The following is a 14,589-nucleotide window of genomic DNA, read 5'->3' as shown; positions in this document are numbered from 1 at the left end:
GACTGGAAAACTGTGAGAACAGACAAAGGAAGAAAAGAAGAGTTTGTGTTGGAGAAACCCGTAAAGGAGACATGAAAAAAAATGAGACGCGCGCGCGCGTGTGTGTGTGTGTGTCTGTCTGTCTGTGTGAGTGAATGTGTATGTGTGTCTGTCTGTCTGTGTCTGTCTGTCTGTGTCTCTATGTGTGTGTCCGTGTCTGTGTGTGTCTGTGTTTTTTGCGGGTTTTCTGTCTTTTTTTTTTTTTTAATCAATTTATCAGAAGCACATAAGAGTATCTCCCTGTTTAGACTTTGTCTTCAAGTTCTTGTCGATGATGAGGAAGCCTTTGTTGGTGCTGTTGTTGTAGTTGTTGTTGTTTCATTGTATTGAATTAATTGTGTTATTTCGTCTACATAATTCATTGTTTGGCTTGATTGGTTGTTTGCTTTTGGTAATTTGTGTAGCTTGTTTGTTCTGGCATGTCTCCGTGTTTCATAGCTAATTTCAAACAAAACATGCATTGCTATTCTTGGTTTAAAACACACACACACACACACACACACACACACACACACACACACACACACGACCGACTCTCCGCTTGTTTTCAGTTTCAACAAGCCCCACCGCCAAACAACATTCACCCAGTAGCAGCCCCACCCCCCAATTAAGATTTCTCCCCTGGCGTATTTCGGTTGTTTCTTTGCTCAGGGTTTGTTCACATAACAAATTAACGATGTTTTGTTTTTGCGGAAGGAAAGATAACTATTCTGCAGCGCTCTTATTCCAACAATTTCCTGCTCTTTCCGTTACTTGCGCTTCAGTGAGTTTCGTTCAAACACAACAGTCGTTAATTCTTTTCAAAAATTACTTTTACACAAAACCTCGAATATAGCCGTATCATCAGACAGGCGCCAATGAAAAAAAAACAGCTATTGTTTCTTTTTGTTTCAACAGCTGGTCTCAGAGTTAATGCTATAACATGCTAGACACCAGGTGTTGAGAAAGATTGCCTTCGTTCATATGTGACCTATATAGATAGAGTTATCAAAAACTATAACACACGCACACAAACAAACAAAAAAAATGATTAACTTACATTCGACTCGCATGTGTTTCTTCGAAAGTGTAGAAGTGCGAAAAATTGTCAGTTTGTCCGTATGCTTGTCTGTCTGCCTGCCTGGTATGCTTGTCTGTCTGTCTGTCTGCCGGTTGGGATGGGGGTTGGTTTGGAAATATGGGTCCACCTGTCACTTACGGTTCGTTCGTTCATCCTTCTTCTTCGTTCGTGGGCTGCAACTCCCACGTTCACTCGTATATACACGAATGGACTTTTTTTTTATGTGTATGAACGTTTTTACCCCGCCATGTAGGCAGCCATACTCCGTTTTCGGGGTTACGGTGCGTTCCATGACATGATGTGAACATCAGAATGGTGGGGATGGCTGGTGATGGCGGCAGTGATGGGTTCTCTTCTTTTTCTTCTTGTTCTTCTTGTTATTGTTTTTATTTTTGTACTTGTTCTTCTTCCTTTCCTCTTCCTCCTCCCTCCTCCTCCTTCCTCTTCCTCCTCCTTTTCCTCTTCCTCCTCCTCCTCCTTCTTCCTTCCCTCCCCCTCCTCCCCCTCCCCCTCTTCCTCTTTCTAATTCTTCTTCTTCTTTTCCTCCTCGTCCTCCCCCTCCTTCTTCTTCTTCTTCTTCTTTTCCTCCTCCTCCTCCTTCTTCTTCTTCTGTTCTTCCTCTTCTTCCCCCTTCTTCTTCTTTCTTCCTTCCTCCCCCTCCTCGTCATCCTGCTTCTTCTTCTTCTTTTTCTTCTTCCTTTCCTCCTCACCCCCCATCACACCCCTCCTCCTCCTGCTTCTTCTTCTTTCTTCTTTCCTTCCTCCTCCTCCTTCTCCTCCTCCTCCTTCTTCTTCTTCTTCTGTTCTTCTTCCTCTTCTTCCCCCTTCTTCTTCTTCCTTCCTTCCCCCCTCCTCGTCATCCTTCTTTTTCTTCGTGTTTTTCTTCTTCCTTTCCTCCTCACCCCCTCCTCCTCCCTGCTTCTTCTTCTTCTTCTTCCTTCCTTCCTTCCTTCCCTCTTCCTCCTCCTTCTTCTTTTTCTACTTCTTTTTTTTCTTCTTCTTCTTCCTTCCCTCCTCCCCATCCTCCTCGCCCTCCTCCTCCTTCTTCTTTCTTCCCTCCTCCTCCTCCTCCTCCTTCTTCTTCTTCTTCTTTCTTCCTCCTTCTTCTTATGTTTCAGCACATTTGTAACGCAGTGATTTCCGGATAATCTTTGTCATCGGATTGGCTGGTTGGGTGTTTGCTGATTTTGTTCCTGGTTTTTGTTTGTTTGCCTTGCCTGTGTGTTAGGTTTTGGGGGGTTTTTTTTTGTTGTTGTTTTTTTTGTGTGTGTGTTTTCTTTACTCTTTTCTCTGCTAGATTTTAATGCTGATTTGTTTGTTTGTCTTCGTGTTTCCGCATCTTCTTCCACACGAGACAGCCGCTCTGTTCTTGATTTTGACAATGCACACATCACCCATTTGTTTCGGGCTGCTTCAAGATGCTCCCCGCAAACAACAGTAATCCAGTCATCCCCAGTTCAGATTTCTCCCCCCTGGTATGTTTTGTATGCAGTTCTCTGATGTGTGTTAAAACAAAACACCTGTATGCCTTTGATTTCGGGGAAAAAAACAGTAATTTAGCAGTTCTTCGTTCAATGTTGTTTTTGTTCCAATCATCTTTCCATAATTTTGGTGCTTCAGGGAGGCATGCAAAAAAAAACAAAAACAACATAACAATCACCGAGTCCTGTTTAGAAAAAAAAAAAAACCACAAAAATTACTTTCACACCAAATGTGCAACATTGCCTCAGCGCCAAGCAACCGGTTATTGTTTCTTTCTTGTTTTGTGTTTGTTTAAACTAAACTTATTTGTTTACCATATTTTATTGCTGAAATAATTGGAACACTTTTCTTGAGCAATTCATCTGTCGAACGACGTATAACTTTTTCTTCTTCTTCTTCTTCTTCTTCTATGATATTAATAACAGTGATGGGCCTGACGACTGCAGACAATCTCGGGCTGAGTTTGTTTTGTCTGTGCCCTTCCTCATTGACCCCCCGCCCCACCCCCCCCCCCCCCTGGAAAGCACAGTTAGTGTGTGCAGCAGCTCCTGGTTTTCACGTTTTTCACGTGCAATCGTGGACTCTTGCTTCTGTGTTTGGTGTCACTGCTGAGCAGAGGTTCAAGTCTCTCTCTCTCTCTCTCTCTCTGTGTCCTGTCAGTGGCAATTTATGAGGCTTTGCGCCCGCGGTGTTCTTAGAGAAAGGTCGTGCTTGTTTGGGGGTTGAGGCTTTTTGCCCAATTGGATGGGCACCCTCATGTGATGATTGACTTCCGTCCGGGTAGCCATGTTTTCTGTGTGCTCCAGCGATGATGGTAGAAGTACCCCGTCTCGTCTGTCTGGTTTCCAGCGTCAGGGTAGTTGTACCCGGTTGGGAGTTTTCCAACTGTCCCAGCTTCCTGTGCCGTTGCCCCTTGAGGCTATGTTGACCAGGTAGCGTTGGTGATCAGGTAGCGTTGGTGATCCGTTCGTCTATTTTTCTGCTGTCTTCCGGCTGCTATCTTCTCATTACTGTCGTCTTTACTTTTTTTTTTTTTTTTTTTAAGGAGAAATCAGTGGATGCCTAAAAGTTCTGCAAGTGAGCAGGACAGTTTCAGCATCCCAGGAAGGTTCTTTTTTTCTTTTTTTTTCCTTTTTTTGTCTTTTGTATTTTTTTGTATTTTCTTTATCTTTTTGTCTCTCTCTTTTTTTTTTTTTTTTTTTTTTTTTTTTTGTTCCTTCCATCATCATTTTTCTCCTTTCCGTTGTCTTTTCTTTTTTTTTCTTTCCTCATGTTTTTAATATGTATTCTTCCCTTCGTCTTTACTTACTTAGAATTACTTGGAGTTGTTTTCCGATACAGGTCCCAGGGGTTCCTCTCCACTGGACTCCACTTCTTCTTCTTCTTCTTCTGCGTTCACTCGTATGCACACGAGTGGGCTTTTACGTGTATGACCATTTTAACCCCGCCATGTAGGCAGCCATACTCCGTTTTCCGGGGGGTGTGCATGCTGGGTATGTTCTTGTTTCCATAACCCACCGAACGCTGACGTGGATTACAGGATCTTTAACGTGCGTATTTGATCTTCTGCTTGCATATACACACGAAGGGGGTTCAGGCACTAGCAGGTCTGCACATATGTTGACCTGGGAGATCGTAAAAATCTCCACCCTTTACTCACCAGGCGCCGTCACCGTGATTCGAACCCGGGACCCTCAGATTGACAGTCCAACGCTTTAACCACTCGGCTATTGCGCCCGTCGGACTCTACTTCCAGTTCAGGCTGCTTATGTGCGCCACTTCCGGTTGTCTGTACTGCTGCCCTGAAGTCTTCAAACATGATTTCTTGGTCTGACCAGAATTTGTCGAGTCTATTCTTAAAAGTGTTTACAGTTTTGGCACTAACGACATGTAATGATCTGATATATTTCAGTCACGTCTCATCTTAACCTGCGGTAGTTAAGCGTTGATTATTATTATTATTATTATTTCTATAATATTATTATTATTATTTATATATATATATATATATATATATATTATGCGCCTGTAGTTGACTTTATCAAGTTTGTGCGCCTTATACATATCATTATTAGTAGTATTAGTTCTTTTTTTATGTATTTATCTTTTTTTTATCTTTTTTTTTTCTCAAGGCCTGACTAAGCGCGTTGGGTTACGCTGCTGGTCAGGCATCTGCGTGGCAGATGTGGTGTAGCGTATATGGATTTGTCCGAACGCAGTGACGCCTCCTTCAGCAACTGAAACTGACAACTTCAGTTTTTTTTTAATCGTTGGGCATATGATAGATCTTCAAACCCTGGAATTTGCTTGTTAGCACGCCTCTGAACTCCTTCGATCTGCTCTATTAATTTTACATTCATTGGGTACCAGATGGAATTCGCATAATGAAGGTGTGATCTCACTAACGATTTGTATAGTGGTAGGAAGCTCTTCTTGATTTAAATGGTACAATGTCCTTCTGATGACAGCAAACATTTGACTGGCTTTTTTTTCACTTTTCTCATTGTGGTTTCCTGCCCCCTGTTTCATCGTCATCATCATGTTGTTGCTTTTTTTTTCAGTTCATTGCTTTTTCTCTTCTTGTGTTGTGAATGAGAGTGCTTCAGTTTTGGGTTTTTTTTGTTGTTTGTTGTTGTTTTGAATGAGCTGAGGGAATGAGCTGGTCACAATTGTAACAGCAATCTGTCAAAAGATCTGGGAGACAAAACAGTGGCCCTCAGAATGGACTCGGTCGCTCATCATCCCCATACCAAAAAAGGGGAATCTCCGCCAATGCCAGAATTACAGGACAATCAGTCTTATTAGCCACACGAGCAAAATCCTGCTTCGAGTCATTCTAAACCGACTCAAGAAAGAGGCTGAAGAACACCTGGCAGAGGAACAAGCCGGATTCAGAGCAGGCAGAAGCACAGTAGAACAGATCTTCACCTGCCGATTACTGATGGAAAAACACCTGCAACATCAAAGAGACCTGTTCCACAACTTCATAGACTTCAAGAAAGCCTTTGACAGGGTGTGGCATGATGGACTGTGGCAGGTACTCAGACAGTTTGGCATCGAGGAGGGTCTCACCCAAGTCATTCAGGCGCTGTACAAGACATCCAGCAGCGCAGTCCTCCTCAACAACCAAATCGGAATATACTTTAAGACCACAGTCGGTGTCCGTCAGGGTTGCCTGCTCTCCCCAGTACTATTCAACCTTTTCCTAGAAAACATCATGCGCGAAACCCTCCATGACTTCCACTCTACCATCTCCATAGGAGGAAGAATCAACAACTTGAGATTCGCAGATGACATAGATCTACTAGGAGGCAGCAACAAAGAACTACAAGACCTCACCAAGAGACTAGAAGGAAGAGCAGGTGCATACGGAATGGAAGTGAGCACCGAGAAAAGCAAAGTGTTGGTAAACAGCTCAACCAACACCCAAGCTCAAATCCTCATGAACGGACAACAACTTGAAGAAGTGGATGCTTTCAAATATCTCGGCACCACCCTCACAAACGACGGTCGCTCAACAACTGAAATAAAGATTAGGATAGCGATCGCAACATCAGCAATGGCTAAGCTCAGCAAGATTTGGAAGAGCAGAGAGATCAGCTTTCCAACAAAGATCAAACTGTACCGATCCCTGGTGCTATCCATACTGCTGTATGGATGTCAAAGTTGGACTTTAACAGCAGAGACTACTAGGAAAGTCCAGACGTTTGAGACAAAATGCTTCAGACGACTGCTTGGAATCTCATGGAAGGACAGAAAGACCAATGACTTTGTCAAGAGCCAAATAACTATGCTAGTGGGTCCACTGGAACCACTCTTAGCAGTGGTCAAAAGGAGGAAGCTGTCATGGTTCGGGCATGTGACACGCCACAATTCACTGCAAAAGACAGTTCTACAGGGAACGCTAGAGGGTGGTAGGCGAAGAGGGAGGCAAGCCAAATGTTGGATGGACATCAAGGAATGGACCAATATGGATAGCGCTACGCTGATACGACAGGCAGAAGATAGAACCGGATGGCGTCGTCTGACTACGGAATCGTCCCTCATGTCTCCTCTACGCCCATCCCGGGCAGGAGAATGAATGGAATGAAGGGAATGGTTGTTTTGTTTGTTTGCTGTTTTGTTTTAATCAAAGTCTTATAACTACACACACATAAGAACATTCCCTAAACCGGTTTTAGCCAGATAGTCTTCAAATTCAATTTGTTTGTATTTAGTTATTCTATTCACGCATTACTTTGATATACCCATTATTGCGGCTGGTATTGTGGTTATTCTTTAATTTACAGGAAACCTAAATATCAATATCAAAGCATAAAATATCAGCGAATGAAACTTTTAAAAATGTATTTAAAAAATTTAAAAAAACGAAGGTTATAATAACCCCTACGTTCTTTCCTAAAAAACAAAACAAAAACCAAAAAAATCTTTACTATTGGACTGTGAAATATCTGTACGCTTGGAGCAGAAATTGTGTCGAATCTGTCACAGGTACTTCAATCGATTTGGTCAGCCGATTTTTTTTTAATGCTTCTTTCGACGCCAAGCTGACCTGTAAATCTCTCGGCAAGCTATAAAAGAGCTCGTAAATTCTTACCACGAGCGGCGCCTAATCTGACAGCTGTTCTGAGGACAGAAAATGGCCGGACATCTATTCTCAGGCTCGTTCTCAGATCCATGGAGGAATTTTTGTTTAATGTCCCGTCACACATATCGGTGATTGAAGACATTTTGTTAAAATATTTATGAACACATCTGAGTAGTATCGGTTAGAAGGGGTGGGAGATGTGGATGAATGGAGGGTTGGGGGAAACTGGGCAAATGAGGGTGAAATGTGGGTGAAATTTGGAAGAAAAAAAAATCCTCTAAATACAGTTACAGGAAATTACTTAAAGGACTTCGTAAAAGAGAAGTCGTTAAACTGACAAGCGAAACAACTGATAATGAATGCAAAAAGTCAAAAACATCAACGTTCTCAGTCACTTGTGAAGACACACTTTCGTGTACAAAAGACTTCATCAAGCTACAGTGAAAAAAATATATGCTCAATTGTTTGATCGCTGTTCACCTCGTCCCCCACACCCCACACCCCACCCCCATCCCCACCCCTCTCTCTCTCTCTCTCTCTCTCTCTTTCATTTAAAAAAATGATTGTGTACTACGCTACCTCAACATATGCTCCAGAGTATCACATTTGTCTCTGGACTACCTGCATGGAAAAAAATGACTGACGTTTCGAGGAAAGCAGCAGAGATAAATTTCTCCAAAAGGAAGATGTATTCTTCTCTTGACTTAACGATTTCGGTCAGAGGTTTGCAATATGTTCTCCTTGAAGCTTTTCTTGTAACTGCCACTGTTTACTAAATACCCTTAGTTCTTTGTTTTTGTTTTGTTTTTGTTTCTTTGTTGTTGTTGTTTTTGTTTGTTTGCTTTTGTTGTTTTTGGTCTCTTTTTGTTGTTGTCAGTACCCCAGACGTGAGTAAATTTGAAGTTTACAGGTACTGCCAATACTCTGATTTCTGTGTGTTGAAGGCTCAGTTTTGATTTTGTGACGCGTTTGCTTTTCTGCACAGAATTTCTTTGATAATAATAATAATAATAACTTATCTTCGAAGTCTAAATTGTTGTTTTCCAATCATATTGGACAATGAATGAATAAATAAATAAATAAATAAATAAATCAAAACGTGATGGGCGCACACTGCATTTGAACTCATAAGCAGCATTTCAACGCACACCCACACACATAAAATGTGTGTGTTTTGTATTTCAGCATTTCAGCCTCAAATTGTGCAGCAATAGTTTCAGTGAAGCCCCTCGACTCTGTCGTTTTTGTCCCAAAGTAGATGACAGTCGCGAATTTGACACGGATAGGTTATTCATGATGTAACGGAGCAAAACATTACATTTAACTATCGCATACGACAATGATACGATTGTTCATGTCGTTACCATTTTGACGGCATTGTCGTTTGTTGGGGAGGAGGAAGTTGGGAGGATGGTAATGACACTCATCTGCCTGTACAGAGTCCGTGAAGGTCTGGGTTCGAATCCCGCTCTCGCCCTTTCTCCCCAAGTTTGCCTGGAAACTCATACTGAGTGTCTAGTCATTCAGATGAGACGATAAACCGAAGTTCCGAGTGCAGCACGCAGTTAATTAACGCACTGAAAACGAACCCATGGCAACGGAAGTGTTGTCCTCTGGCAAAATTATGTGGAAAAATCTACTGATTGGAATACAACTATATGTACATGCACTCTAGGCCTGACAAAGCGCGTTGAGTTGTGCTGCTGGTCAGGCATCTTCGTGGCAGATATGGTGTAGAGTATTTGTATTTGTTCTTTTGTTTTGGGTCTCTTTTTTTTTTATCACAACAGATCTCTCTGTGTGAAATTCGGGCTGCTCTCCCCAGGGAGAGCGCGTCGCTATACTACAGCGCCACCCACTTTTTTTTTGTATTTTTTTCCTGCGTGCAGTTTTGTTTTTCCTATCGAAGTGGATTTTTCTACAGAATGTTGCCAGGAACAACCCTTTTGTTGTCGTGGGTTCTTTTACGTGCGCTAGGTCATGCTGCACACGGGGCATGGTTTATCGTCTCATCCGAATGACTAGCGTCCAGACCACCACTCAAGGTCTAGTGGAGGGGGGAGAAAATATCGGCGGCTGAGCCGTGATTCGAACCAGCGCGCTCAGATTCTCTCGCTTCCTAGGCGTACGCGTTACCTCTAGGCCATCACTCGATAATATAATATGATTATCATGGATTTGTCCGAACGCAGTTACACATCCTTTGATAAACTGAAAGTGAAAAGTAAAGCCTTACGTCGATACATCACAGTTAACTCTCGCACACAAACGGAGCACAATACCTTAATATTTATATTAGTTACATGAACTATGTAACGTTTTCATGTGCTCCCAAGGGGTTTCCTGAAATAAACACGTCTTGTGCCGTGTCGTGTCGTGTCGTGTCGTGTGCCGTGTCGTGTGTCGTGTCGTGTCGTGTCGTGTGGTGTCTTGTCTTGTCTTGTCTTGTCTTGTCTTGTGTCTGATCTTGACAACGATAGGATTGTCAATGTTGTTGCTGCCATTTGGACCAAACTGTTGTCTGTCTGTTGCAGATCAGAAACGGGTCATGTCTGCTGAGCTCCACGACAGGAAGTGACGTAGGACGGCTGTACTACCAAGGGCAGGCGCAGGCGCACCATTTTGAGATGAAGCCGTTTTTAGGTGAGGGCCGTGTGGTGGTTCAGTCGTGTGAAAATCTCGGATGTCTCTTGTCTCTGTCTTTCTGTCTCTCTCTGTCTCTGTATCTCTGTCTCTGTCTGTTTGTCTTCCTGTCTGTCTGTCTAACCCCCCCACCCACCCCCCCCCTCTCTCTCTCGTTCTTTCTTCATCGCTGTCTCTCTGTCTCTGTTTCTCTCTCCCTCTCTCTCTCTCTCTCTCACTCTCTCTCTCTCGTTATTCGTCTCTCTCTCTCTCTCTCTCTCTCTCTCTCTCCTTCTCTCACAATTGGTCTTTCCTCGTTTTTTTTCTTTCTTTTTTTTTCGGGGTGGGGGGGTGGGAGAGGGGTCTCTGTCTCTCTGCCTCTGTCTCTGTATGTCTCTCTCTTCTTTCTTCTCTCCCTCCGTCCTTTTTTTTTCCCCCTCTCTCCCTATGTCTCCACCTGTCTGTCTGCCTGTGTCTCTCCCTCGTTCTCCCTTTGTCTCCTCCCTCCCTCCCTCTCTCTCTCTCTCTCTCTCTCTCTCTCTCTCTCTTTATATTCTGTCGTTCTTTCTCTGTGTGTCTTTGTCTTTTTGACTGTCCCTCTTTGAAATGTCAAAGCGTCAATGTATCCAATCCTCTCTCTCTCTCTCTCTCTCTCCCCCCCTCTCTCTCTTTATGACAATGACATTGAAGTGTCAAAGCGTCAATGTATCCAAGCCTCTCTCTCCCTCTCTCTCTCTCTCTCTCTCTGGTTCTCTCATATCCCTCGACCTTTATCTACAGTATGTCTGTCTCTCTGTCTCTGATTTTGTTTCTCTCTTTGTCTGTCCTTGTTTTTTTTTCTGTCTGTGTGTCCTTGTCTCTCTCTCTCTCTCTCTCTCTCTCTCTCTCTCTCTCTCTCTCTCTCTCTCTCTCCCTCCCTCCTTCCTTTTCTCACTCACTCTCCCTTTTCTTCTCTTTATGTCTTTCTTTGTATATCCTTTCTCTTTTTGTATGATCTCCCCCACTTCCCAAACCACCACCACCGCCCTGTTACACAAGCGCACACACACATACACACACACACGCACGCACGCACGCACGCACCCCCCCCCCCCCCCCCCACACACACACACACACGCGACCATCAATCCCATCCATTAACAACCACCACCAGAACCAACATTGTCAAACAAAACAACCACCACCATCCTGTACTTAAAACATCCGGAATGGCACCCCATCCTTTCCCTTTACTCCCACCCCGTTACCTCTTCAGGCCAACCCGCCCCGCCCTCCCCCCCCCCCCCACCCGCCCTCTGTCCTCTCCTCCTCACCCCCTCCCCACACACACACACACACGCACGCCCCCCCCCCCCCCCGCCCCCATCCCCACCTCCCACTCCATTCTCACACACTCGTAAAACGCGCGCGTGCGACAAGGTTAGAAGCGAATTAGGGTGAATCAATATTATGATCCTTTTCTCTCTCTCTCTCACTTTCTCCCTCCCCCCCTCCCCCCCTCCCCCCCCCTCTCTCTCTCTCTCTCTCTCTCTCTCTCTCTCTCTCTCCACAAAACGCGAACATAACATAACCTCAGGGACAACAGCAAAGGAGAGAAGATCCTTCATCTTCCAAAATATTGACTTTGGTGAGTGGGGGGCGGTGGGGGGGGTGTACCAAAGAAAAGACGAATAATAAAAACAAATACGAAGATGATGATGATGACATGAAGAAGAAGAAGAGGAGGAGGAGACATGAAGGAGAAGAAGAAGAAGAAAGGGGAGTAAGAGAAGCTGAAGAAGATTAAAAAAAAAAGTTAATGACAAGAACAAGAAAAGCAAAAACGATGATTCATCTGAAGGAAGAGTAAAAAAAAATAAAATAAAAAAAATAAAATAAAACATTTAAGATGACGGGACATAATTGTGGGAAGAGAGAAGAAAACAGGAATGAAAAAAAAAGAGGAGGAAAAAAGAAAGAAAGAAAGAAGAAAGAAAGAAGGAAGGAAAGAAAGAATATCAGCAACAGACAGATTAGGAGCAGCGAAAGGAAAAGAGAAGCAGAAGGAGAAAGAGAAATTAGGAGAAGAACGACTGGCCAATTGAATCTTTGAAGGAAAGGAGAATTAGCCCAACAAGCGCTCCTGTTCATGACTTCCCCCCCGGCCCCCCACAGCTCTCTCTCCACCCCCTCCCCCTTCACCCGCACCCCAGCCCCCAACCCACCCACCCACACACATATGCACGCGCGCGCTTATCCACAAACAAGAACACACATGTTTACATTCAGCGTTCGGTGGGTTATGGAAACAAGAACATACCCAGCATGCACACACCCCCGAGAACGAAGTATAGCTGCCTACATGGCGGGGTAAATAAACAAAACGGTCATACACGTAAAATGCTAAATGTTACATGTTTGAGTGTGTAGGTGTGCGTGCCTGACATCTGATTAAATGGCAACAGGAAACGAATGACGAGCGCCCAATGGCAGCCGTCAGTCGGCTCTACCCAGGAAGGCAGTCTGTTGTGTAAATGACTCTGTGTTTGTAAAGCGCTTAGAGCTTGGTCTCCGACCGAGGATATGCGCTGTGTAAGTATCCAAATCAATCAATCAATCAAAAACATTAACAGACAGACTCATTCTCTTCATCACCAGATATCATTTAAACACACTCTGTGACAGCTTTTCCTTTGGTTACTGTGAGTCAAACATATCGAACGGGAGCTGTTCTGTTTCACTTTTTGAAGTTGGTGATTTTGTTCAAAATTGCTGGAAACACGTTCCGTTCTGAGCTAACGTTGAAGTATACACAAATTTTGAATTAAATCCATGCCGTGGAGCAAAAATACTTGCATGGTTCATGTTCGTTGCTGTGTTAGAATCTGAAGATTTCAGATGTTGCTGGCACATGCTTTGAAACGTATTCATACACAATGTCTTTATCTGAGACACAAAGAGGCGGTGTGTAAGTGCAAAATGAGCAAAGTATGTTGTATACAGCTCAACCTTTATGACTTCGCAGGACTTTTCATCTTTTTAACTCACTCAGTACGGCCAGTCCTCTCTTCTCCTCTACACAGACCCCTCGGATGTCCAGTGGGTGTCTGAATGACCCAACCTTTAGCTTCCGTCGTCAGAACTGTGGTATTCTTTGTCAACATTCACCTCTTCAGTATAACAGCCTTCCGCTTGCAATATTTTGATGATGGTAACTGGGGTGAAACGCTGTTAACGTTGTCTCTTTCGCCGTTCGTATGGAGAGAGTTAAAGACACGCTTCTTTCAAACTAAAAAGTATACTTAAGTGATTCGCACGTAAAACTCCAAACAACTGGGCAGTGGTCGACCACAACATAAAAAAAATCAAAAACAGAATGAGGAAAAAGAGGATATATTCGAAGGAGAGTGTCATGGTTAGGGTGGGGGGGGAGAGAGAGAGAGAGAGAGGCGACAGGAATAAAGGAGGGTGAGATGCAGAAAGAAAAAGCTATGTAAAAAGAAAAAGAAAGAAAACGAATAAAGTATAAGCTACTAGAGAACAAGGGGAGCGGAGGGAAGGGGGGGGGTGGGGTGGAGGTGGGGAAGAGGCAACATAAAAATGACAGAAAAGACACAAAGGGAAAGAAGAGAAGAGAAAAGACAAAAGAGAGAATAAAAGGAAGAGACACCCCATTCCTACACGCCCCCCCTATCCCCTCCCCCTCCGAAAAAAAACAAGAAACAAAAACGAAACAAACAAAATTTAAAAAAAAAACAAAGTCAGAAAAAAATGTGCGAGAAACATTGAGTGAAAAAAAAGTCGAACAAAAAAAAAAGAAAAGAAAGAAAGGAAGAAAATATGATGCACAGACAAAAAACAAAACCTAGAATAATAGGAAAACAAAACAAAACAAAAAGTTTGAAAACCAATTCGAATGTTAAAGCATAGAATGAAGTAAGGCAAACGAGCACAGCTGAATAGTAAAATACAAAATAAAAGATAAAAAGAAAATGAATGGGTTGTTTGCCGAAGAAAGGAGACTTCTACAGTTGAATAAGATGTAAATTATAATACCCTTTACGAATCGTTCAGCAATTAACTTTGATGGGAAAAAAAAAACAAACCCGGGAGAGGTGTGGGTAGTGGGGGGGGGGGGGGGGGGGGGGTGGGGGGGGGGGGGGGGGGAGAGGGGGGCACAGAACACAAAGAGCGTTGATTGGCTCTAGAATGAAGACGTTTGGATACTGGGGGGGCAGAGAGATGAGGGTGCATGGAGTGTGTCATAAGTTGCATTGGAAGTGTCATAGGATGCAGTGTTACGTGGTGCAGACAAGTGTCACAGGATGCAGAGAAGTGTCATAGGGTGCAGAGAAGTGTCATGGATTGCATATAAGTGTCACAGGGTGCAAAGAATTGTCACAAGGTGCAGAGAATTGTCACAGGTTGCAGAGAAGTGTCACAGGTTGCAGAGAAGTATCACAGGTTGCAGAGAAGTGTCACATGGTGCAGAGAAGTGTCACAAGGTGCAGAGAAGTGACATGGATTGCAAAGTGTCATAGGGTGCAGAGAAGTTTCACGGGGTGCAGAGAAGTGTCATGGATTGCAAAGAAGTGTCATAGGGTGCAGAGAAGTGTCATGGATTGCAGAGAAGTGTCACCGGGTGCAGAGAAGTGTCACCGGGTGCAGAGAAGTGTCATGGATTGCAGAGAAGTGTCACCGGGTGCAGAGAAGTGTCACCGGGTGCAGAGAAGTTCCATAGGGTTCAGAGGACTCTTATAGGTGCAGAGAAGTGTCACAGGGTGCAGAGAAGTGTCACAGGGTGCAGAGAAGTGTCACC

At 43.7% G+C, this 14,589-nt stretch overlaps 1 protein-coding gene across 1 annotated transcript in view; it reads left to right on the top strand.

Moving 5' to 3' along the window:
• Positions 1-14,589, top strand: part of LOC143275756 (uncharacterized) — a 375,053-nt gene that overhangs the window by 249,093 nt on the left and 111,371 nt on the right. Inside the window, exon 6 of the mRNA XM_076580033.1 lies at positions 9,704-9,812. Within this exon, the coding sequence (XP_076436148.1) occupies positions 9,704-9,812 (109 nt within the window). The remainder of the gene's footprint in view (positions 1-9,703; positions 9,813-14,589) is intronic.

Source organism: Babylonia areolata, chromosome 31 (assembly GCF_041734735.1).
Source record: "Babylonia areolata isolate BAREFJ2019XMU chromosome 31, ASM4173473v1, whole genome shotgun sequence".
In the NCBI taxonomy this organism is placed as follows: Eukaryota; Metazoa; Mollusca; class Gastropoda; order Neogastropoda; family Buccinidae; genus Babylonia; species Babylonia areolata.
This window is presented reverse-complemented; position numbering and strand designations above follow the sequence as displayed.